General features: G+C 56.7%; 1 protein-coding gene across 4 annotated transcripts in view; it reads right to left on the bottom strand.

Annotated features, from left to right (window-relative positions):
- Positions 1-22971, bottom strand: part of NOL4L (nucleolar protein 4 like) — a 130765-nt gene that overhangs the window by 69755 nt on the left and 38039 nt on the right. For 3 of the 4 annotated variants that reach the window (XM_085003538.1, XM_021077429.2, XM_085003537.1), the window contains exons 2-3: positions 9246-9401; positions 3190-3301 (exon numbers count right to left, since the gene is read on the bottom strand). In XM_085003538.1, the coding sequence (XP_084859664.1) occupies positions 3190-3301; positions 9246-9317 (184 nt within the window). In that variant the 5' untranslated portion in view covers positions 9318-9401. Of the gene's footprint in view, positions 1-3189; positions 3302-9245; positions 9402-17614; positions 17707-22971 lie in introns of those variants that run through there. The other variant, XM_085003536.1, reaches the window with a different exon arrangement.

Below are 22971 nucleotides of genomic sequence, written 5' to 3' on the forward strand. Positions count from 1 at the left end.
GCCCAAGACACACCCCATTCTCATCTCTGTCTCCTCTCCGCCCGGCTCAGGGGCTGGTTGAAGAAGAGCGTGGAGCCGGGAGGCCCTGGAATTTCCCATCCTCAGACTTCCTGATCCTCGGCGGCCTCCTTTGTTTGTGCTCCTGGCTCTGGGGGAGGGCACAGGACCGTCCAGGCCTCCACTCTCTGCAGGGGACAAACCACGAAGCAGGGGAGGCTGCTCTGCTTCCTTTCTTTCTTTCTAACACAAGGCCAGGAAGCAAAGGTTCTCGCAGCAGCCCCTTGAGAAGTCTCCATCCTGTTCTCTGTCTCCCTCCTGCCCTACCTTCCTGGGACAGGAACCTGGGGCCTGGGGTGGGCTTGGGTTTCCCAGAGGGCAGGCGGGCAGGGGAGGAGGGAAGGCGGGCATGGCAGGGGTGCAGCTGACTGCATCCAGAGGGCTGGGATGGCAGGTGGAGACAGGACCTCCAGGCTCTCGGCTGGGGCAGGAGAAAGGACTGCTAGCTGCCTAGGGTGATCCAGACACTAAGGCCTCAGCCATTAAGCAGGCAGAGGGGCCTTTCAGACTCACTGGAAACCTCCAGAAACAAAAGCCTTCTCTTTTGCCCAGAGGCCAGGTTGTGGACCCGGGGTGACCGTGTGTCTCCCCAAGAGACACCTAGATCTTGGCAGTCTTGTGCCTCGGGCGGGGCAACAACATGGGGGTGGGGTGGGGGCAGGCTGGCGTTCCCTAGGCACCCCCTGTACCCGGTGGTGCCCTACAGAACGGGCTCCTTTAATTCAACAGAGTCCTCGTGAAAACCCGAGAGGGGAGCGTTCCTCTCATTCACTGATGGGAAGGTAAGTTCTCCTCCCTTCTGGGGACCTCGGACAAGCGATTTCACGGAACCACCTCTCTCTGCCTTTCCTCAGCTGTAACCAGAGACAGACAACCTTACAGGATCCTAAGAGGTGTTACAAGCAGTTGAACAGAGAGGTCCCTGAACCTGCTGAGGGGCATATAGCAGGGAGTGGGATGGCACACCCAGGCCTGCCAGACCCTAAGCCCACTTCTGAGACACTGAGGTCACGCAGTCTCCTGCTCCCTCAGTATCTCCTCCTCTCCGTGTACAGGAAGCTCCTCTCCTGGGAACAAGGAAGGAGCCTCCACCCGAGGATGGGCACGGTGCAGCCTTACTCCGCCTGCCCTCTGTCCTGCCGGAGCAAACCCCGGGACAGAGAGGCTCCAGCACAGGGTCCATGAAGCCGGCACATGTGCTTTCTCCCTCTCCACCTCCCTCCGTCCCCCCACTTCCTCCCTGGGGCTGGGGACCCGGTGGTGGCAGCAGGAGAAGAAGCCAGCTGCTGCTGTGCTCGGCATCCTCCTCAGATGCCGCCCTGGAGACCACGCGCCACCTTCACTGGGGAGCGAGGGTGGGGGCTCGGTCGTCCTCCACAGCAGCGGAGAGAAAGGAGCAGCATAGATGGAGCCTGCAGACGCCCTGGAGCAGCCCACAAACGCAGCCCCTCTTGGCCTGCCTCTGTTCCCCCAGGAGAGCGGTTCTGTGTCTGACTCTGCCAGTTGTTATGGAAACGACTAGAACAGCACAGGCGGGGACGGGCAGATGGGTGGGAAGGGCAGAAGCAGCCATCACCATGGCCCTAGACCTGGCCAGGGGTGGTGCAGGGGTAGAAGAGGGGGCAGTGAAGCCGGGAAAGCCTCCTGACCCATCTGCAAGTACCAAAGTGTCATCCTGGCACAGGGGTTGAACCCACTCAGCCAAAGCCAGGCCACATGGAACAGGGGCCTCACTCGGTCCCTGGATGTTATCACTGATCACTGCTGCTGCATGGCAGCCCCCCGTGCCAGGTACAGGGATCAGCTCTCAAATTTCATCAGCTTCTCTAGACAGGCACCATTAACCCATTTCACAGATGAGGAAACTGAGGCTCACAGAGGGGAAGTCACTTGTTCAGGACATATAGCTATTGAGTGGCAGAGCTGAGATTTGAGCCCATCCAGTGCAGCCCTGGAGCCCCTGCTCTTAAACCATGAACACAACACTTATGAGGGATCAACTGGATTAATTCCTGGCCCTCATACTTTTAGCGGCTCTCCAGGGAGCTCATGGAAGTGGCTGTGGCCTAATGGCCCCCACAGACAGGAAGGCCTTTGGATCAGTGAGGTAGCTGCTGTCAGAAGTCACATCAGGGACTCAAAGAGGAGGGGAGCCCCAACTCAATGCATAGGCTCCAATTCCTTTGTTGTCGCTGGGCTTCATGATTGGTGTCCCCACACCCTCAGTGGACACCACTGGGACACCACCTGAGTAAATGGCTCGCCCTTCATTCCGAATCTGCTTCCATCCCCAGGCAAACACCCTCTGACCTCGGCGACCTTTGCAGGCCTGATGCCCAGGTGCAGCCTAGAAGCCGTGGTAAGGGGCCCCTCCAGGTATCATTTCTCGGGGCTGAGTTATAATCACACCAGCCACACATCAGCCCATCTCACGGCGCCAAAGTCAGCTGCGAACAGACCGCCTAGACTTCCCAGACCTCTGGACGTTCAGGATGAGGTTGTGGGGGGGTCCTTGCTGCATCTCTCTGGGCAGGGCAGGGCTGGAGAGCGTGGCTGCTGAACCAAGGGACCACCTTTGGCTGGTCACAAGCCGTGGGGAGGTGGCTTGGTTACTAGGTTAAAGGGCATTTTAAACTAGCCAATCCCATAGATCTGAGTGTGCCCTGAGGGGCGGGGAGGTGGGGAACTAACAGTGGTAGGGAGGCCTCCTGACCGCGGGCCTGCTACTACAGGGTGGGGGGGCTGTGTTCCTGTCCTCAGTGAGACCGGATCCATGCGGACACTGCCCGGGGTGAAGCCTGGGTGGCAAGAATTACAGAGCTTAGGGAACAGGGTAAGGTGGCCATTTCCTTCTAGAACCTTGGTGGGAGAAGAGAGTCTTGAAGGGCAGTGGGGAGGAATGTACTGTTGGTTTTTAAGTGAAACTTGACATTTAAAAAGAAGTTTAAAAAAAAAAAAACTAAAATGAGGCTTTCTGGGCAGCTCCATGGACTCATGCTGGCCTTTGGGAATTGTGACGACTGCTGGCCGTGCACTTTTCGGTCGGTGCCAGCAAAGGGCAGGCCCGTCGGGGGACAGCCCCTCCCTGCAGAGCCTCCCCTAAGCCTCCAGCACACCCACCACCTCCCCTACCTTTGGGCTCCAGGCCGTTGGAATTAAAGTGCATCCTCTTCTGACACTCTGTGCAGCTCATTAGGAACCGGGTCACAGCCTCTCGCGGAAGGAAGGCGTAGGTCTCTGCGATCTGGGGGAGAGAGGAGGTTCGCTGTTACGTGGATCCGTGGGGAGGAGGCTTGGTGGCAGGTCATCAAAGGCTGTGCCTTGGTGACAAGCACTCGGCCCTTGCCGGGAAAGGCAGGGATTTGAGGAGCGAGAGGCACCTGCCTTAGAGTCTCAGCCGTGGAAAAGAGTTGGTACTTTTGCAGAATACTATTAGTTTCAAAATTTTGAATTAAAAAAGCTTAACAGTTGAAAAAGCAAAACTTTGAAATGTTATCGCATCTTTAGCCTATGTTCTCATAAGTAAGTACTACCCCTCTCACAATGTTTCCTTAGGCTACTGAAGACTGAGCTGATAAACACTGCTCTGCTCTTGAGGCGGATAAACTGAGCCCCAGTTATAAATCTACCAGCTCCAGGCCTATAAACAGAGCCAAGGCTCTCTAAACTATTCCTTGACCTACTCACAGATCGGGAAAGCTGTAAAAGGCTGATGCCAAGGGATCAGGTTTTTCAAACTGGACAGCTCTTAGGGATCCCCCATGTTCCAGACACAGTCACAAGGCCCAGAGAGGTAAACCAATTCACCCCAGGTCACACAGCTCTTTAGAGCAATGCCAGACAAGAGCCCAAACTCCAGGCCACCCCCACCCCCCAGAGCTGCCTCTGAGGGCCTCCCCCCCGCAGAGAGAAAGCGTGAGCCGTCGGGGAGGGCAAGTGAAAGGGAAGAGAGGGGACACAAGAAAGCTGCTGGGTGGGGACTGAGCAGGAGCGGGTGTGGGCCCAGAAGTTCAGTCCTCTCCTCTTGCTCTGGATTTTGGGAAACCCACTGGCCCTGGATTGGCTGCCTGAGGGGGCCAGAGGGACCTCTTGGGGCCAGGTTGCTTGGCCAGGCCAGTGGTTAGCCACCCAGTTGCTGGCTTTCCCAGGTTTCCCAGAGCCCGGGGCCCTCCCGCTCCTCTCCACTAAGGGGCAGCATCGCCCCAGCGTTGCGCCGTCCTCGCCGCAGCCCAGCTGGGAAAGTTGCTGAGGGCTCTGGCCAGCCCGCTGCAGGAGGGGGCCGCTCTCCAGGACAGTACCTGGTCTGCTCCTTCAGGATGCAGGGGTGCCCTGCTCCATCCCCGTGGTGGCTAGGAAGCAGGGTAGGGTGGGGCAGAGTGGGTGGGGTGGGGCGGTGCCCGGGGCTCCTGGTTGCCTGCGGGCAGGCCCTCAGAGGACTGGCTTCAGCTCTGCTGCCAGCGGAGCTCCAGGGGCCACTCCTGCCTGGCGGCCGGCTGCAAATGCAGAGTTAATTTTGGTGACACAATTGTTATTTCTCAGCTGATTTGATGCTCTGCGGAGCAGGCAGGCTCCTTGATGAGTTATCTCCCTTCCAAATTCCCTGTCTGATTGCCTTCCTCTGGAGGTCAGGGACAAGGGCAAACCCCTGCTCTCTGACTGGAGCCAGTGGATGGCCCATCCTCCTCGGGTGTGAGCGCTGAGGCACGGGGTTCTCCTGCCACGCACACGTGGACATCTTCATCCCCAGCCAGGAGCTACCTGGAAGCCTTAAGGGTGGTGGGTCCCCCTCAGGCCTGTAGGGGAGGCAGGGATGGGTCCTGCTGAGGGGCTAGCGGCTGTAGGAGTAAATAGGCAAGAAGGAAGGACACCACCAGGCCAAGTAGAGGGCTGGGGCTGACTTGGGCCAAAAGATGACCTCCTAGGCACCTGAGGTGTAGCATCCCAGGTCAGGCCACAGAAGAGCTGAGCCGAGGATGTGGGGGAGGAGGGTGACAGTCTGCTGGGAGGGGAAAAAAGGCTGATACCACGGGGAAAGCCTGCTTGACTCTATGGAGTGCACCTGCGCAGGGCTAGCCAGAGAGGGAGTTTCTGCGGGACTCAGGGAGAGCCTTCCTGGCTGGCTGCTCTGCTGAGGGCTGCTCCTGGCATAGGCAGAGGCCCTGCCTGCCACCTGGCCCCCTGAGGGTGTAGGGATGGTTCTCAGAGAGGGCCCTGCCCAGGGGTCAGAGTGGCAGCCTCAGCCCTCCTGGCCTCGGCAGGGACCCAACAGCATGCAAAGGCTGGCCGGTGTGCCACTGGGAAGGGGTGCACTGGGCACACACCTCCTGGCCCTGGGTCCCACGGAGGGGAGGGTGGGGTGGACTGAGGTGGGGTGGGTGAGAAGTCCCTGAGGCTTGGAGCTGTCCAAGGGCCAGGAAGAGAAGCCCTGGCCTGCACGGCTGGACTGTCTGCAGCCTAAGCTGCAGCCTAAGCGCTCCCTGGGAAGTCAGCTCCACGCTGCTGTGGGGAGCCCCTTGGAGGAGCAGGCCTTCCCCTGCCAGGGTCTCCAACCTCCTGCAGGCACCTTTTGGTTCACGCTCCTGCTGTGGCCATATGAGAAATGGGACCTCCACTTCTGTTTGACGGCACATGTGCCCAAGGCCACAGGACCACAGGATGCGTTGGAACGAAGAGGGCAGGTGCCCTAGTCAGTAGGACGGTGGTTTTCAGAGAGTGTTAGAGCTACAGACACTGTCCTGGAAACAGACTCTTATCCTGAAGCCCCAAACATGAAAGGGATCAAGATGCAGCTGCTGAGATTAAGAAGGGAAAGCTCCGGGACCCCTGCCCCCCGCCCCCGCCCCACAGCGGCCCTGGGCTGCCTGTTGCCTTGCTCTAGGGCCTCCTGCCTGGACATGGGGACCAGCACATGAATCTGCCTTTTACATTTTTCTTAGTGGTAAAAACTGAGCGAGATTTCCCTGGCAGGGAGAGCAAAAGCTATTTGCAGAGTCGCTGACTTGCAAGGGCCCATTTTCGCTCCCCAACTCAGAGGCCGACAAAGACAGATGAGGCCAATTGGGGGGATTTGCACCACTTTACAAGATCCTCCTTCTGCCCTGCGGGTGGATTAGCACGTGGTGGGCCTGGAGCAGCTGCTGACCACATCTGGCCCCAACTCCGAAGTGGTCTGGGCAGCCAGCTCAGGACTCCCGAACCTGATCTAGCCTACCAGCACCCTGGGGGAGGTGAAGGAAGCACAGGGGCTCGTCCCAACTCCGATGGGTGCAGACACCAGACACGCCCCTTGGAAAAGGACCAGTCCTCTACATGGGTTCAGAGAACTTTGCAGGACACAGACCCCTGCCTTGGCAAGACTTCCTGGGATCCTCTGGGCCTCAGGTCACACTGCATCAGAGACAAAGCAAAGCAGGTGCTTCCTACCCAGGATGGGAAACCCCTGTACTGCCGGTTGTAAATGGCCACCCACCCCTGGCTCAGAAAGCTCACTACCTGCCCTCTTGCATCCATTGCTAGACAGTGGTAGGTGCTATTAAAGTTCTTTCCCCACGGAAGACCATGCCTCCTCTAACGCCCTGAACAAGCCTGCCCATCTCCTTTCCAGTCCGCTGCTCCCTCAGGTACCCCAGACCCATAAGAATCCGGAAGGTCCCAGGTACCCCCAGAGACAGCAGGGCCATCCCAGGATTCAGGTTTGGCAAAATACACACAGGTCCAAAAACCTTTCCCAAGGGCCTGATGCCAACCCCGCAGGGCCAGGCTGTGCCTCTCTGCAGCCATCAGCACGGAGGTCTCTTTCCACAGGCAGGGATGGAGCTAAAGAGTGAGGCTTGGGTTGAGGAAAATGGGAGCAGGTGAAAAGAGGAGGACAAAAGCATCCAGGCACCACCCTGCCCTCCCCAAAAAGGAAAGGGGTGGCACAAGAAGGGTGACAGATGGGGAAGGGGAGGGGGGAGGGAGTGGAGGCACACAGGGGAGGAAGGAGGTGCGGCAGCCCCCTTGGCCTCACACCCGCTGCAGGAGGGCCTGGCCTGCTCCCTCAGCCTTGGCCCTGCTGCTGAAATTCCAGCTCTGTGCGCAGCCCAGCTGGCTCACTGCCAGTCATGTGCCAGCTCCAGGCTGGGCAGCGGGAAGTGGGGCACGCGGCGGGCACATGGACGAGCAGCCAGGAAGTGCAGAGCCAAGGGCTGGATGTCCGCTTGGCGCAGAGATGCAAAGCCTGGTGGGAGCAGCCCAGGCCCGCCCTCCCCACAGCCAGCAGCTCAGAGACCCCAGGCTTCATGAATACCCAAGAAGGGCCTGAGGGCGAGGCTTGGGGCTGGGTGCTGAGGCGACCAGGGAAATCACGTGGTCTGGTTGGCCGAAGCCTGTCTGCTTCGACAAGCGAGTCAGCAGGCTCGCTAGCTGACCACAGGCGGTTTGGAGAGAGGCAGGGCATGTGGGGCTCAAGGGCCAGCTGCCTGGCTCTGAGTATCAGCTGGGTGACCTCAAGGCAGGTTTACTCATCTCTCTGGGCCTCGTTTGCCTCCTCTGTGAAATGGGGGTGACAGTAGCACCTGCTTTATCGGCACAAGCTCCGTCCACGTGTTGGCTCGGAGAGCTGGTGCAGGGGACGTGCTGAGCGCAGAGCCTGGCACGTGCCGACTCCCGGCGCTGGCAAATTCAATGCTGAGAACCTCTGTGGGGTCTCACCAGCACCAAGCGGCCCACATAGGCCCAGGCTCGGGTAGCCCTCCCTTGTCGGTGGCCCTCCAGCCGAAAAACCCTTAGAACTCCCTTCCCACAAGTCGTTGCCTAACGTGCGAGTGCCGAGAAGCAGGCCGGGCTGGGGCGGATGGCACCATCCTCTCTGGCCTCCCTCAGCCCAACCCTCAGCCCTCTGAGGTCCCTGGCACGTGGGTCCAGCCTTCATCTGGGGCCAAGGCCATTTTCTGAGGACAAGGACAAACCAGATTGTAAGTTTTTTAAAAACATCAGGCCATATAGTGAAACTATAGACTTATACAGGCCACCTCCACTGCACTCCAAGGCTGTTTACAAAAGCACTCGGAGGGGTTCGCGTCCACCTTGGGTGAGGAAGCCCAGTGAGAGAGAGGGGCAGGTCTCTAGGAAGCCAGGGAGAAAGTCAGCACAGAGGGGGACCGGGATACTGGCTGACTGGCACTTCAGTGCTGTGTGGTCTTATTAACTCCCTGGGTCTCAGTTTCCTTAACTGTGAAATGGGCCACGGTGCCTCCGTCACAAGATTGCTGTGAGGCTTGAATGAACACAAAGTACTTGGCTTTATCAGTTTAGTGGCAGGCACCAGACAAGCCAGAGCTGTGCGTGAGCCGTGGCAATGGGTGTCAACAAGGGGACGGGACCAGAACTCAGGCAGGGCCCTCCTGCTCTGGCTACCGTCCCTGCCACCACCCCACGTGTGATGTTTCCCAGCCTAGATAGCTGCCTTGGCTCCCTTCTGCCCACCCAGAGCTTAGACTGCTAGCTTAGCTGCCACTTTCCCCATGGAGTCCCCCCTGGCTTAGCACTGAACTCTGGTGTCTGGAGACGCCCTTGCTAAAGGCCTGGGTGCCTGGGTTCTAGTTCCCTCCAAGCTAGTCTGGGAGACATTTCTGTTTCACAGGTCTTGGTTTTGCTTTCCGCTTCCCCACCCCACATTGAACTGTGATCTCCTGAGGGTGGGGCCCAGGTCCTCAGACTTCCCCTGGGGAACTTCCAGCGTTGCCTTGCCGGGGGTTATAGGGGACCGAAAGAACTCACACATAGAAAGTAGTTAGGATGGGCCTGGCACACAGTAAATGCCATGGAAGCATTTGCTCTTCCGATTATTATTATTTAGCCACCCCCGCCTCCACTTCCAATCCGCAGGCCCCAGGATGGGGTGGGGGGATGGAGTGAAGCAGAAACCAGGAAGAGGGGGGCTTTCCACCTGCCCTCATCCCTCTCCTTCCCTCCCTCTCTCTCCTTCAACCTGCTTCTCCTTTGTGCTCAGACCACAGAGCCCGCCCCCTCGCCCCGTGAGCCAGTCTCTGGCTGCCATGCCCTTGCCCTGTGCCCCCCTGGGTCCCCAAAGGCCGTTTCATCACGCCTCAGCTCCCTGCCCCGCCCCCTGCCCAACATGTGCGGAGCCCATGGCCTCCTGCCAAGGCCTGGGGCTGCCAGCAGAGGCAAAGAGACAGAAATCTCACCGCTCGGTAGGTTTTCTTCTGCCCGGCGTGCTTGGGGGCTTTGCCTGGCTCCGCTGAGCTCTCCACATGCATCGAGTAGATGATGTCAAAGAAATCTTCCACCACAGCGACCCGCTTCAGAGAGATGCCCTCGGGCTCCGACAGGCCATCTGCCCCCTGCGACAGGGTGGACAAGCTGTGTTAGTGTCAGGGAGGATGGCGGGGTGAGAGCCGGGCCCTGCGGCCAGCAGTGGGTCGCGGGCAGGGACGGTGCTGCTCGCTGACCCTGCAAGGCCTCCGATGCTAGGTCTGGGCGGGGGCTGGGGGGCAGGAGGCTGCTGAGAGGGCCGCAGGGAGGGGGCTTCACCGGCAGGGTGGCTGCTGCTACTAAACCTACCAGAAACAATGGGCAGAGAGAAACAACAACGAAACTACACATTAAAAAACCAAGAGCCTCCATGTTCACAATTTCAGACAGATTGTGCCAGACTCAGGCGGGGAGCATTCGAATCACACACGGTGCCAAGACCGTCCTGGAAGTCTCTGGGGAGTGGGGGGGTGCTAAATAGATGCGGCCCCATCAGGAGCTTTTGCCAATTAGCAGTAACCTTTCACTGTGGTCCTGGGCTGGGGTCCCAGGGGAACGGCTCAGATCACCTGGGCGACTCCTGCCTCGCCCTGGCCTTTCAGAAAAGCTTTTCACCGCTGCCCGCCTCCCCACTCCAGCAGCTGAGTGCCAGCAACGGCACCCAGGCTCTTTGTGTGTGTGTAAAGAGTAACAGACGCAGGGCCGTGTGGAGGTGACGGGGGCACGTGAGTGGGGTGGCTGTGGGCCCCCCGAGGCTCTTATTGGGCTGGCATGAGTGCTGTCAGCTGCCCCTGAAAAGGTGTGCCAGGATCTCTGTGACATGGGCTCTCAGCCCTCATCTCCCCAAGTGGGGACTCAGAAGGCTCGGAGGGGTTTCAAAGAGGAAGCACGAGCAGCGGGGAGGTGGGGGGCTGGGGGAAAGGAGGCAGGCCTTTTCTCTAAAAGTGCCCCCAACACAAATCCCCGAGAAGAGTTCTTCTCCAAAGGCTCCCATTCAAGAATGTGGGCTCTTTGGGGTGGGGTGGGTTCTTCTGTTGGCTCACAGCTGTCTCTCCAGCCCCAGGACAATCAGAGAAACACAGCAGGCTCAAGAGATACCTGCCAATGACTGGTTGGTTATAAGCGGCAGCCAGGTGGGGTAGTTTAGACACTTTTCCAGTTTCAATAGGGCTCTGTCATTTTATTTTATTTTATTTTGTCCTTTTAAGGCCACACCCGCAGCATATGGAGGTTCCCAGGCTAGGGGTTGAATTGGATCTGTAGCTGCTGGTCTACACCACAGCCACAGCAACGCAGGATCCGAGCCGTGTCTGCAACCTACACCACAGCTGACGGCGACGCCGGATCCTTAACCCACTGAGTGAGGCCAGGGGTTGAACCGCGTCCTCATGGTTGCTAGTCGGGTTCATTAACCACTGAGGCACAGCGGGAACTCCGGGGCCCCGACATTTACGTGGCTGTGTGACCCTGAGAGGGTATTTTGCTTCTCTGAGCCTCAGGCCCTTTATCTAGAAAATGGAGGTAACAGAAACACCTTTCCCGCAGCTACAGAGAGGAGCGAATGAAATATGTGTGCAGCACTTAGGACCAAGCCCGGCCCACAGGAACTGCTGGATAAATATTGTCATTAAGAAGTGCTCTGCCAATCGCCAAGTTTCCCCTCTCTAGGCTAGGGCTGCACATCGCAGCAAGCCTGGGAGGCTGTTAGGGCCAGGACCTGCCTGTGGGATGGTGGCTGCTAAGTGGCAGAGCTGGCTTAGGATCTTTGTCGTCTGAGGAAAATAGAGGCCATGCTGAATAGGACGCTCACTCAAAACACATTCTGGCTACAGACAGGGTTTGGTTTTATCCAGCAACTTTTTCAGCATGCCACAAAAGGACAGCAGGGCTGTCGCTTTGCCAGTGGCCCACTTGAGAGCAGATGGGAGAGGAAGGGTACTTGGGGCGTTGGGACCATACCCTACAACTAGCAGGCAGTGTCCATGAATGACGATCCTGGCTGGTGACCTCACTGGCCCTGTACAGACCCTCTTGCCAATGGCTTTCTTCCTAGTCAGGATCCATTTCAATGGGGACATCTCAGCACAAATCTGGCGTGGGTGGGGTGCGTGCGTGCGTGTGTGAAGAGCTGCCTGCTTGCTGTGAGACTGTGGGCAAACTCTTCAACCTCCCTGAGCTTCACTTGTGAGATGAGCTATAAAATTCCATGACTCTTCTACTCTTAAACCCCCTCAGAAGTTACCGTGATCTTTCTTTTTTTCCTTTTGGCCACGCCCACAGCATGTGGAGGTTCTGGGGCCAGGGATGGAACCCACACCACAGCAGCGAAATGAGCCACCGCAGTGACAACACCAGGTCCTGAACCTGCTGAGTCACAGAGGAACTCCTCTTTCTTGAGGGTATCTGAAGTCCCCCTCTTAAGTCCTGGGCTCATCAGTAACTAATTCATAAGCTGACTTGTAACTACCAGCATTCAGGAGATGGTCAAATATTGTTGTGATAAAGTTGGATGGGACAAATATTATGATGGGCCAGTTATAATACACTTCTAACCAGAGGTTCACATTAGCAAACAAACAAATGAACCTCGAGAATGAAAACATATCTGGGTTTTTATTTCTTGATCTGGGTAGTGGTTTTACAGGTGTGTTCAGTTTCTAAAAAGCCATTGATCTGAACACTTAAAACCTATGCACTTTTCTGTGAGTTTGTTAAAATTATTATTATTATTATTTTGCTTTTTAGGGCCGTACCTGCAGCATATGTAAGTTCCCAGGCTAGGGGCTGAATCAGAGCTATAGCTGCCAGCCTACGACACAGCCACAGCAATAAAGGCCTGTCTGCAATCAACACTGCAGCTCACAGCAATGCTGGATCCTTGACCCACTGAGCAAGACTAGGGATAGAACCTGTGTCCTCAAGGATGCTAGTCAGATTCGTTTCCAATGAGCCATGAGGGGAACTCCCTAAACTTAATTTTTAAAACTATATTCTTAAAAAGTAAAATGGGAGTTCCCTGGTATCTGGCATTGTCACTGCTGTGGCTCTAGTTACTGCTCTGGTGTGAATTTGGTCCCTGGCCAGGGGAACTTCTACCTGCTGTGGCTGTGGCCAAAAAGAAAATAAAAGTATAACAGGGCAAGCAGTCCACGTCTTGTGAATCTGAGTCCAGAGGTGTAAATGGTGGGTTTGGCTGCTTACAAGTGAATGGACCTCTCTGCTCAAAATTGTTTCAGACCAGAACATAGATATGTCTGGAAAAAATAGATAAAATGTGGTGGGAAGGGAGAAAGAAAACAATCTGGTAAAAAAATAACATTTTAGATAGATGAGATGGAAATTGCCCCCCTAACCAGCGTGGTGACCTTGGGCATGTGACCTTGACCTCTTTACAACTCAGTTTCCTCACATCTGTAAAATGAGCCTAAAAAGTCCTAGTTGGATGTTCCAAGGATCAGGTAAGAATGTAAGTCAGGCACCTGCCACATGCAGGCTTGTTTATGCTCATCTCTTCCCTTGGGACTCCCTGAGCTTGAACATTCTGTGCTTAGGAATCTGTTCTTATCTTCTGTTCCTCTGATCCATCCAGGTTACAGAGGACCCACCATCAGAAGAGATGCAGAGTCTTAATTTTTAATTATCAATGCGATTCCTAAACAACATGCTAAGGCTGTCACACCAACCTGGAATAAGCTTTCCTAAAGTCCAGGTATAACTCAGCCACCCAGATTAAACAGCAAAACACACTGTCCAGTGCCTGGCCTGCCTCTGTCCTGGCCTCCCACCTCCACTCATAGGCAGACACAGGTAACCAATAGCTTTGTACCTGGCCCAAGGGGGCCATAAAATTATCCCAGAGTTTGGATAATAACCAATCTAAAAACTGATTGCGATTTCCCCTGATGTGCAAACTTGGGTCCTGTAGTCTCTCTTAACTGCAGAGGTGAACACAGGAAAGGAGAGGGCCGGCAGCAATCAGAATTCAAACCACACGAGGTTGGCAGAGCCACACCTTGAACTGTCCTCTGGTGAGCTGTGGCCACCTGGACGCCATGTGTCCTGGACCCTGAGGGAGGAACACTGGGGGTATCTGTGTGGCCTTCAAGGAGAACCCTGGGAAGAGAACAAAGGGCTCCCACGGCAGTCACGTGCCACAGACATCTCTGCCATGCCCTGCCTCCATAGAGGTAATCACCTTCATGCTAAATGCCGCAGGAGAGGCACGCCTTTCCTGGCCGAGAATCCACACACAGTACTACAAGGCTAGAGCTGCTAATTAAGGGAACAGAAAGCACCTTTCCCGTAGCCTTGGGATGCCCCTGCCGACCCCCTCTGCTTTGTACCCAAATTAGCCTAATCTGATCCATGGCCCTAAGCAAGCAGGGCCCTGAGTTGACAAAGCAAGCTCACTTCATTTACAGGCTGGATAAAGAGGGGGCTGAAGCCTCTAGACTATTCCGGGCTTCCTGGGAACGCCAGCCAGGAGTGATGGAATGGAACCCTGTAGCACCCCATGGGAAAAGCCATGAAAAACACACGGTCAGTTGTGCAGGACCAACCTCTGGGGCCTTCCTGAGTGGGGAAGAATATTGCCATGGTAACACAGTACATCCTTTTGAACCAGCTAACTCCAAAACAGCCAGCCAGACTCAGGCCAACAAAACCAGACATGGTAATAGCTTTTTTAAAAAAAAAAAAATCATGGAGCTACAAACTTCTTTGGCTATTACCACCTTCCTTAAAACCGGGTCATCTGGGTTCTAAACTAAAGGCCAGGTTGCAAGTCACTGAGGAACTCACCGAATGTCTCCTTAAGTAAGGCTGGTATTCCAGAAAATTTATAAGAGTGGTCCACAAAGTGTGGTTCCTAGCCATCATGTGGCAACTTGTGAGAAATGCAATTCTCAGGTCCCACGCCAGACCTACCGACCTGACACTCCGAGGGTTTTCATAGGCCCCGCAGATGGTTCTAATGCATGGCAGATTTTGAGAACTGCTGATGAGAATGTCTCCATGATTGAGACAGGGAGGGAGCTAGTAAGGAAACTGGCACTGGATAATGAATATCGACATGCCCTGTGCTGCTGGGCCTAACGTATTAACATTTTCTTCTCTACTGAAGGCCTATTTTCCTAATGGTGGGAACAAGAGAATTTTATTCGGCGACATTATGAATGAATTCAAAGTGTATGAATTCAAAACACCTGTCCAGAGACTTAATGCAGGATACAGACAGAAAGAGCACGAGTGCCCAGCGTCCTGACATCCGATTTAAGTCCTCCCTCACAAAATTAATTGCTACTTAAGCAGGTCATCCCTTGGTAGGTCTTTTCTGGCTTCCTCAGTTTCCTTAAATGATCTGAACGTGCAGCACATGGAGCACTGCTGTGTCCAGGGCTATAGACCTACTCAGGGACACGAGCATATCTTCCCAGGCCCTGCCTGGGTGGCCTCGTGGGCTGTCGTGGGGACTCATCCCTGAGGTGAGCGCCTGAATCTGACTGAATCTTGCCTGTCTCCCCACTAAGCCAATTAAATGGACTCCTGCTCTTGATGGCAGGTGAGGTCCAATTGCTAATGGTCTGCAGTTCTGTCATCGCCACTGGAACTTGGAAGTCACTTGCTGGTACTAAGTTATACACTTATCAAGGCGGGCTTATTACCATTTCAGGTCCCCAGGGTGCCATTTAGTGCGCCACCATCACTATATTAGTGGCATATGCCTTCCAGCAACAACAAGGCCATGATTAAGAAAATGTGGCTAAATGACAGGGACATTTCTCAATTGGGTTGCTACAGTAGAAGAAAACTTGTAGAAAAAGTTCTCAGGAGGAGCCCTTTTGGTACAGCTCTCAACAAAGAGTGAAAATCAGCAAGATTGCCAACAGAGGAGGAAGTCAGTGAGCAGAACCCACCCCTGGGGAAACACAGCTTTGGCTACCACTTGTATGGGAGCCCGGAACTTCAGGGGGTCGATCGCACAGGCAAATGTGAGGATACTGCTCCATCCCATCTGGACCAGCCGACTAAGTGCTGCAATTAAAAGCAAAAGCTCCTGCAAATATTAGCTGCATGCTCCTCCCAACGTCTGGAACCGAGGCTGTTCCTCTTGTGCCTCAAACCATACTTGAATAAATTAAGGCAGGACTGAGGTTTGGGGAATGGGGGTAGCAGTTTGGAGGGGCTTCCCACAAAGTCGCACTCCAACTCCTGGCAGGGCTAAAAGAAGACCCAAGTCAGCTTTCCTGTAAAGGGTCCTTACAGGGAAAGAAAAGCAGAGAGAAGAAATTTAAAAAGCAAACTAAATTGAAAGAATGAAAATAATAGAAAACCAGAATGAAGGCCCTCACCCAAATATCCAGAAATTCTCTCCTCAGAATTCCCAAGACAAGTCCGTCATAGTATGTAAAGGGCAATCAGATGGCTGAGAGGACCTATTACTTGAATGGGACAAGGACAGTATTTGAATTTCTCTCCACTGTGAATACTACCCACTGCAGACTGGAAACCAAAACCACAAGAACGCCAAAGTAAAGATTCACACCAGAATTTTTATCCCCATAGTTGCCTTGAGCTCTGTAGGCCTGGATGGGGCAGAGGGATGAGACACCCCCCCCCATAAATAAATAAATACATAAACAAGGCGCAGGGGACTCAATGTAGCACCTGCCTCTTCTCCACCCCTGTGCACAATCTCCAACTGTTAGTGCGGAGCCGCCACAGAGTCGCACCTGCCATCTGGAACAGGCCTCATATATTCCAAGACCTTCTTTCTGCTTCGCTGAACCTCCGTCTTCTTTCAAATCACGCCGGGGACCAAAATGCACACCCCGGGCCACAGAGAAGGGTGCCTGGGAGCAGCCCCCAAACAACAGCTATCTTTGAGGGATGCCATATCCTTTGGGCAGCTCTGAATATTTCTTTTTGCTCCTTTTTTTCCCCTTCTTGGTTAACAAAAGAATGTCTGAGATGTCTGCAAGTGTTGAGGAGTGGAAACAGAAAGGGGTGCAGTGGGCCAAAGTGTCCCCCTCTTATGGAGGGAGGGAAAGAGTAGCTAAGGTGCTCTCAAGCAAGATAGGGTGGGGCCTGGCTTGGGGATTCTGGCCTGGGGGTGCCAGGAGGAAGCAGGTGCTCTAGGTGAAGTCACAGGACTGAGGACAATCCAGCTTTGACCCTGGGCAAGGGGCTGGCCTGCTTAGGCCTCAGTTTCCTCCTGTGCAGAGGTGACAAAGTATACACAATGCCTTTCGCCACTTCACAGGAAGGTTGGGGGAACCCACAGAATGCACAAATAGGTGCCCACCCTGGGCGAGGAGACATCCATAAATGACCGCTGCCGCCACTACTGTGGAGGGGAGCGCTCCAGAATTCTGGAGACCCGCCTCCCTGGGGCGCTGTGGCCAAGGGCAGGGAATAGGGTCGCTGAAGGGTGCTGAAGGCCTTGGTTCTAGGCGGAAGGGGGCGGCCCTGAGCCAAGCAGGCCCCGCGGCGGGTTCCCTTCGGGCCGCGGCGGGCTGCCCGGGTGCGCTAACGAGCTGGGGGCCCCAGGTGCGGGCCCCACCCTGGGCTAGGGGGGGAGGAGGAGGAGGAGGAGGCGCTGGAGGGGGGGGGAGGGGAGCGGGCCGCGCTAATGACTGTTGACAGCGCGCGCTGAGGCCGGCCCGGCAGCGCGCGCCACTGACAGCTGCTCGGGCGGGGGGCGGGGGGCGGGAGTGAGGCCGCTCGCGCTCCCCCCACGGCGCATGCGCGTGCGCCTCGGCGGGGAGGGGCCGGGAGGCGCGCGCGTGCGCGCGCGCCGGGCCCGGGTTCGGAGGGCCTGTTGGAGCGGCTCGCGCGGGCTCCTCGCGGGCAGGCAGGTAATGAGAGTAACCATGGCAACCCACCAGAGGAAGTGTATTCTGCAGGAGACGTTAATCCCCTCTCCCCGGAGCTGGGACAGCCTGACTTTCCATTCTCACACAGTAATTAGATACCAGCTGTCAGTGCAGGGGGGACGGCTCCGCGGCTGCAGCCTGGGTGGGGGGGCGCACAAAGGGGGCGGGGGGGTACGCGGGGAGGAGGGCGTTAAAGACACAGGGACACTTTCCGCGGGTGGGCCGGGGTGACGCGCGTCCCCAGCTCCGGCCTCTTGGCGCGCGCGCCCGCTCACCTGGAGACCCCGCCCGCGCGGGGCCCCGCCCATTCGACACGCACCTGCTGCGCGCGCGCCCGCCTGGCGGCCCTAGCGTTACCCCTCTCCTGGCCCCGCCTCCCCACTCTCGGCGCACCTGCTCCGCTCCCGCCCTCCCGGGACGCTGCCCACCTGTCCTTTGTGCCGGGCGGTACCATTCGATCTGGCCAGCTCTCCTTCAGGGAGCGCCCGCTATGTGCCAGGCGCCGTGCCAAGCCTGATCTGTGTAATCCTCACAGACCCTCTGCGGTAGGCGCCTCTGCTCTTCCCCGCCCAGGGAACAGCGGGGTGTGGCCATTTGCCCAGGGTCATGCAGACTTGAACCCCCATCCCGATGCCCATTTAATCACCAAACTACAGCGCCTCCCCATCGTGTCCACATCCGTTATAGCTTCGGGGCCTCCAAACCGCTCAGGGAGACAAAACAATCACACTGGTGGCCGGCATCATGGTGTACTTAATGTGTGCCAAGCGTTCACCGCCTCATTTCACTTTCCCAGCAGCCCTAGGAGGTTTATTACCTCCATCTTACAGGTGGGGAAACTGAGGCACTGAAAGCTGAAGCACCTTGTCCACAGGCATGGAGAAGAGAGTGGCAGAGCTGGGATTCAACCCCTGCAGCCACACCCCAAAATCCATGCTCTCAGCTACAGGGCACTATTAACTCCATCCCCAAGGCAGTAATCGGCCCAGGCCTTCTCCTCCTTTCATTGTTCAGCCCACCCACATCCTGTCCCAGCATCAGTGAGGAGCTGCTTCTCTTAGCCATACCTGAAAAAAATCGATGTTCCTAGGCCTAAGCCACTGCCACATCCCTAATTTTTGCCAGACCTCCCAGAAACCCTTGCTCTCAGTGAGGGTATCCACTTGGAAATCACTGGAGGCCAGCCTCGCCATTTCCCAGATAGGGAAACCAAGACCATCAAGGTGAAAGGCTAGCCCAGGCTTTGATGGCTTTGTGGAGACTTTTAGAGGAGTTCAGTCCCCAAAGGCCCAGCTATGCCTCCTGTCCCCCACACCACAGTCAGGCCTGGGGGTGGGGGGTGCACACCAAGGAGGGGCAGGAAGTGCTGAGAAGCAGAGCGGGCTCCTGTCCCCAGTGGCGGCGGCGGGTGTCTGGGGCAGGAGGAGGCTATCTGATCCCTTCCCCACTGCCCCGGCCATGACCTCCTCCCTCCCTCCCTCCATCTCTCCCTCCTCCCTCATGGCCAGGGTAGCCAGCACCCTGGGCTGCTGCTGAGAACCCAGCATTCCCCAACCCGGCCTGCATTCCTGTGGGAGGAGGGGTGGGGGGGAGGTTGGGCCAAGGGCTTTAGGGACAGGGGCACCCCTGGGGCTGCCCCACCCTGCCTGGGCCAAGGCCGGGCTGTCTCCAACCTCACCATTTCCTGCCTCTGCTCTCCCCATCTCTCAGTAGCAGAGCTGCCTAAATTTGGCTCCAGGAGGGAATGGGGGAGGTGGCAGCAGGCGGGTGCTGTCAGAGGCCAGGGCGCAGCTCCCTGTCTAGCCGGCTGGCATTTTTGCTGTCTGGAGGAGGGCAGGGGGGCCTAGCAGCCCTCTCCAGGAAAGGGAGATGTTCGTACCTTCTGACATGCACTGAGTAATGTGCAAACGACATGCAAACCGAGCTTCAAATCAGCATCTCAGCCAGGGAACAGCTTGGGTGCTGCTTTTGGGATGAGAACAGAAGGACCGGTGGCCCACTCCCCAGGGGCTCCAATGGGGGCTGGGGGTGGGTACAGGGTGTCCGGGGCTGGCAGTTGAGGGATTCCGTTTCTTGCCAGGTGGAGCTTTGGGGCTTCAGATCAGTGGCTGGACCCTTGGGTCTCAGCCTAAGGGCAGGACCATGGCTTTCTCTGACTCCTCTGGCATCATGCTGGGCACACCCTGTCACACGGTTAAGCACATGGGTTTGCAGCCACTCTGCCCAGGTCTGAACCCTGGCTCTCCACCGGCCAACTCAATGCATTCCTCACCATCCCCAAACAACTCATGTGATCAACATCCCTTTTAGGACTTCCCTTCCCTAGAAGGTGGGCACAGGGGCGTGGCTGGAAAGAACAGGGGCTTTGGAATCAGACCTGGATGCCAGGTCTGGCTTGGCTAGTAAGGCTCTGTGGGTCTCACTTTCCTCCTCTAGGAAATGGGTTCGGGATCAGCTGTGATGTCCACATGAGGGCCTAGAAGGCGGTGGGGACTCTACACGTCTTCCCACCAGCAAGGTGTCATTGCTGTCTGCATTCGTTCCACTACCTTCTACTTCCCAGTCCCACCTCCCCTCTCCTCTTTGCTCTCTGTCTTGGTTTTTCTCTTGTCCTGTTGATTTCTCTCAGTTTCTCTCCTCCTGTTCCTTCTGCTTGTCACTACCTCTCAGAGTCTCAGTCTGCACATCTGCTGCAGGGGGGCAATGGGAGGTGAGGGTGAGCTCTGTTTGGGGTCTGGGGCCCAGGAGGCACTTGATGGGTGGCAGATCTCTCTGAGACCCATTTATATCCCAAATGGCCGAGAGGGGTGGGCTGTGCCCTCAGCTCTATCAGGTACAGAGTGCTGGGGCCCCGCTTCTCGGTAACTCTGTTTCACCCCAGATAACTGCTCTCCTGCCCCTCGGCCGGGGCTGATATGAGCTGAATCCAACTTCCTGCCACCCAGAAGCCACTTCCTGCCAAACTAGAGCTGATACCAGAAGAACTTGTTTTGTGTGCACAGAGCAGTCCCGCTGGGGCAGACACCCGCCTGCCCAGGGTGTGAACATTTTTTCCACTTGCCGGTCTGCCTGGTGGGGCTGGGTGGGGGAGGATGGGGACTCTGCCCTCCTCACCTCTGAACCTACCCATCCTGCCCCACCGTAGCCTCGGGGCCTGCCAGCCATCCCAGGAAGGGTGCCAAGTGGCCCTGTGGGCCCAGACAGACACGTGTAGGCAGCGATACGGTCTGACACAGCCCCACACAAGGCCCGTCTGACAGTCCCCAGAGCCACGGGGCGTTCGGGGCGAGAACTCTGGGAGACAAGTGTGTGACCCTGTGAGAAGCCGTCACACACACTCAGAGTCACATACAACCACACACAGAATCCCACACAGCCAGGTACACCTGGTCTCAGAGTCACATACGCGTGCACACAGAGCTCCCATGCTTGCCCAGCCTCCGCCTTCCAGATGTACTCATTCAACAAATGGCCTCTGAGGGTCTGCTCCGCGCCAGGCCTTGGGCTTAATCCAGAGTAAAAACTACTGGAATAGCCACAAATTATTAGCTGACCTGTGCTGGTCCCTCAGTTTCCTTATCCGTGAAATGGGGGAAACAGCCCTGCCCCCCCAGGGGTGTTGGGAGGATGAAGGAGCTCATGCGTGCAAGGCCCCTGTCCGCGTCTGGCCCACAGACAGTGCCGCCTAAGTCAGGCTATCTTAGTGAACCAGGGGGCATCCTGCACCCAGCTTCGCTGAGATCTTACATACCTTATCTCCCTGAGTCCCGGCCCAAGCCCCCGCACCTCAGGTCCTCATTCCCATTTCCACAGACGAGGACACGGAAGCTCAGGGAAGAGGCCCACAGGTCCTCAGTGGCCCCACTGACCTCATCGCCCACCACGTGGCGCTGGTGCCCCAGCCTGCCTTGCTGCCCGCCCCATCGTGCGCACACTGTTGCCTCTGCCCGGAACGCCCCTGCCACTTGCTCTTGGCATGACCGGCTCCTCCTGAGCTGCCTACTTACCCAGCTCCTCCCCAGAGCCTAGCAGCCCCTGTTCACGTCCCTCAGAGCGCTCATCGCCTGTGGAACATTGGACGCCCCACCGGACTTTAAGGTCCAAGGATCGGGCCCATTTTGTCCTGTCCTCTGGCACATAGTAGGTGCTCAACCACTTCAGAATGAAGTGAACGAAAGAAGTAGCCTGCTCCTCACAGCTCTTGAGGACAGAGTCTGGATGGAACCCAAACCAGGACACCCCGAAGCTGGAGCTCCCTCCCCGGCTCCCTTGCTTCAGACACCACCGGCAGGCACTTCAGAGCGTGTGAATGAAAGGAGGAAGGAATGAATGAAACCAGGATTTCAGGATCCCAGTCCAGTGCTCTCTGGGCCAGACCTGCTTCACTTCCTGGCAGCGTGGACGCGAGCCAAGCTCCAGCCGCCTCGGAGGGTGGCGGGCTGACGGGCCGCCTGAAGCCGGCTGTCAGGAGCTCGTCTGGCCACAGCCGCCAGCAGGGGAGACCAGCTGGCGGTGCAGGGTCCATCGGCCCAGGCCTGGAATCTGAGCCGCCCTGAGAGGCCCAGCTTCTCTCCAGGCCCCCACAAACTGGCCTTTGTTCCCCGGGCCGGCCAAGGCCCAGCAGCTCGGGCTTTCTCTCAGCCTGCGGCACCCGCGCCGAGCCGGCGGGGTAAACGGGCCAGCCTCCCCTCTGTCCGGGCCCAGGATGTCGCTTCGGCACTAAATGGAGATGTAATTTTCTATACAAATCCATGACAATTTAGATGGAGTGATTGTAATTGGCTTTTCAATGGGGGTTTTGTCCAGTGCTGGTGGCTAGAACTGGGTGGCCTGTTTGAGGCAGGCACCATTTAAATGACAATAAAGCAATAATATTGAGGACTTGTACAGTGCCCAGAGCCCCTCCTGGGCCCGAGTGGAGCCTCATGTTTATGGATCTGGTCCTTCCCTGGGGCTGTCTGGACAACCGGGTGGTTGGGGGGCACCGAGCCCGGGAGAGGGGCTATTCCAGATATAAAGGCTCCGAGGTGGCCAGGGCAGGACCCCACGTCCACTGGCCTATCTGCTCCCTCATTCATCACACGACCACTAACTAGTGCCCCCCGAGGGCTGGCATTCCAGGTGTTGGGGGTGCCGAGTGCCAGAGAACCATCCCAGGCAGGTCAGAGGCAGGAGGGGACAGCGCCTAGCTGGCACGACATGAGGCTGATGGAGAGCGTGACCCAGAGCCAGATGGCATGGGTTCAAATCCTACCATGCTCCAGTATTACTAGCTTCCTGGGCGTCAGCAAGTTACTCATAACCTTTCCATGCCTCCGTTCCGCCAGTCGTAAAAGAGGCCACAGGCAGAGTTGTGAGCATGAAACCCCTGACTAGGGCTCAGCACAGCACCTGGAGGCTGGAAGTTACTGCTTCCATCAGTAAGTTACTGCTGTTGTTCATCAAAACTCCAGCTCTGATGTCAGACTTGCTGGGTGTGACTGTGGGCTTGTGACTTAACCTCTTTAAACCTCCATTGGCTTCTCCTGAAGGTGGGGCTTTGGGGAGAACCAACCCCACAGGGTGGTGGGGATTTAAGGAGAGGATGCAGGAAGTGCTTGCACAGAGTCGGTGCTCGCTCAGTAAATAGAAGCTCTCAGTTGCCGCTGCTTTTTTGGCCTTGAGGAGCTTGCCATTCAGTGATAATTATACTGTTGAGTGTGGGAGACAGAAAGGGAAGAAAAGAAAGCTCACAGGAAACCACGCCAGGGCCCAGGGCCGTCCCTGCCTTGGGAGGCACTGGGAG

Source organism: Sus scrofa, chromosome 17 (assembly GCF_054392235.1).
Source record: "Sus scrofa isolate SSC_HxYL_T2T_F1_AM1 chromosome 17, Sscrofa_HxYL_maternal_Yorkshire_Landrace_v2.0, whole genome shotgun sequence".
Lineage (NCBI taxonomy): Eukaryota > Metazoa > Chordata > Mammalia > Artiodactyla > Suidae > Sus > Sus scrofa.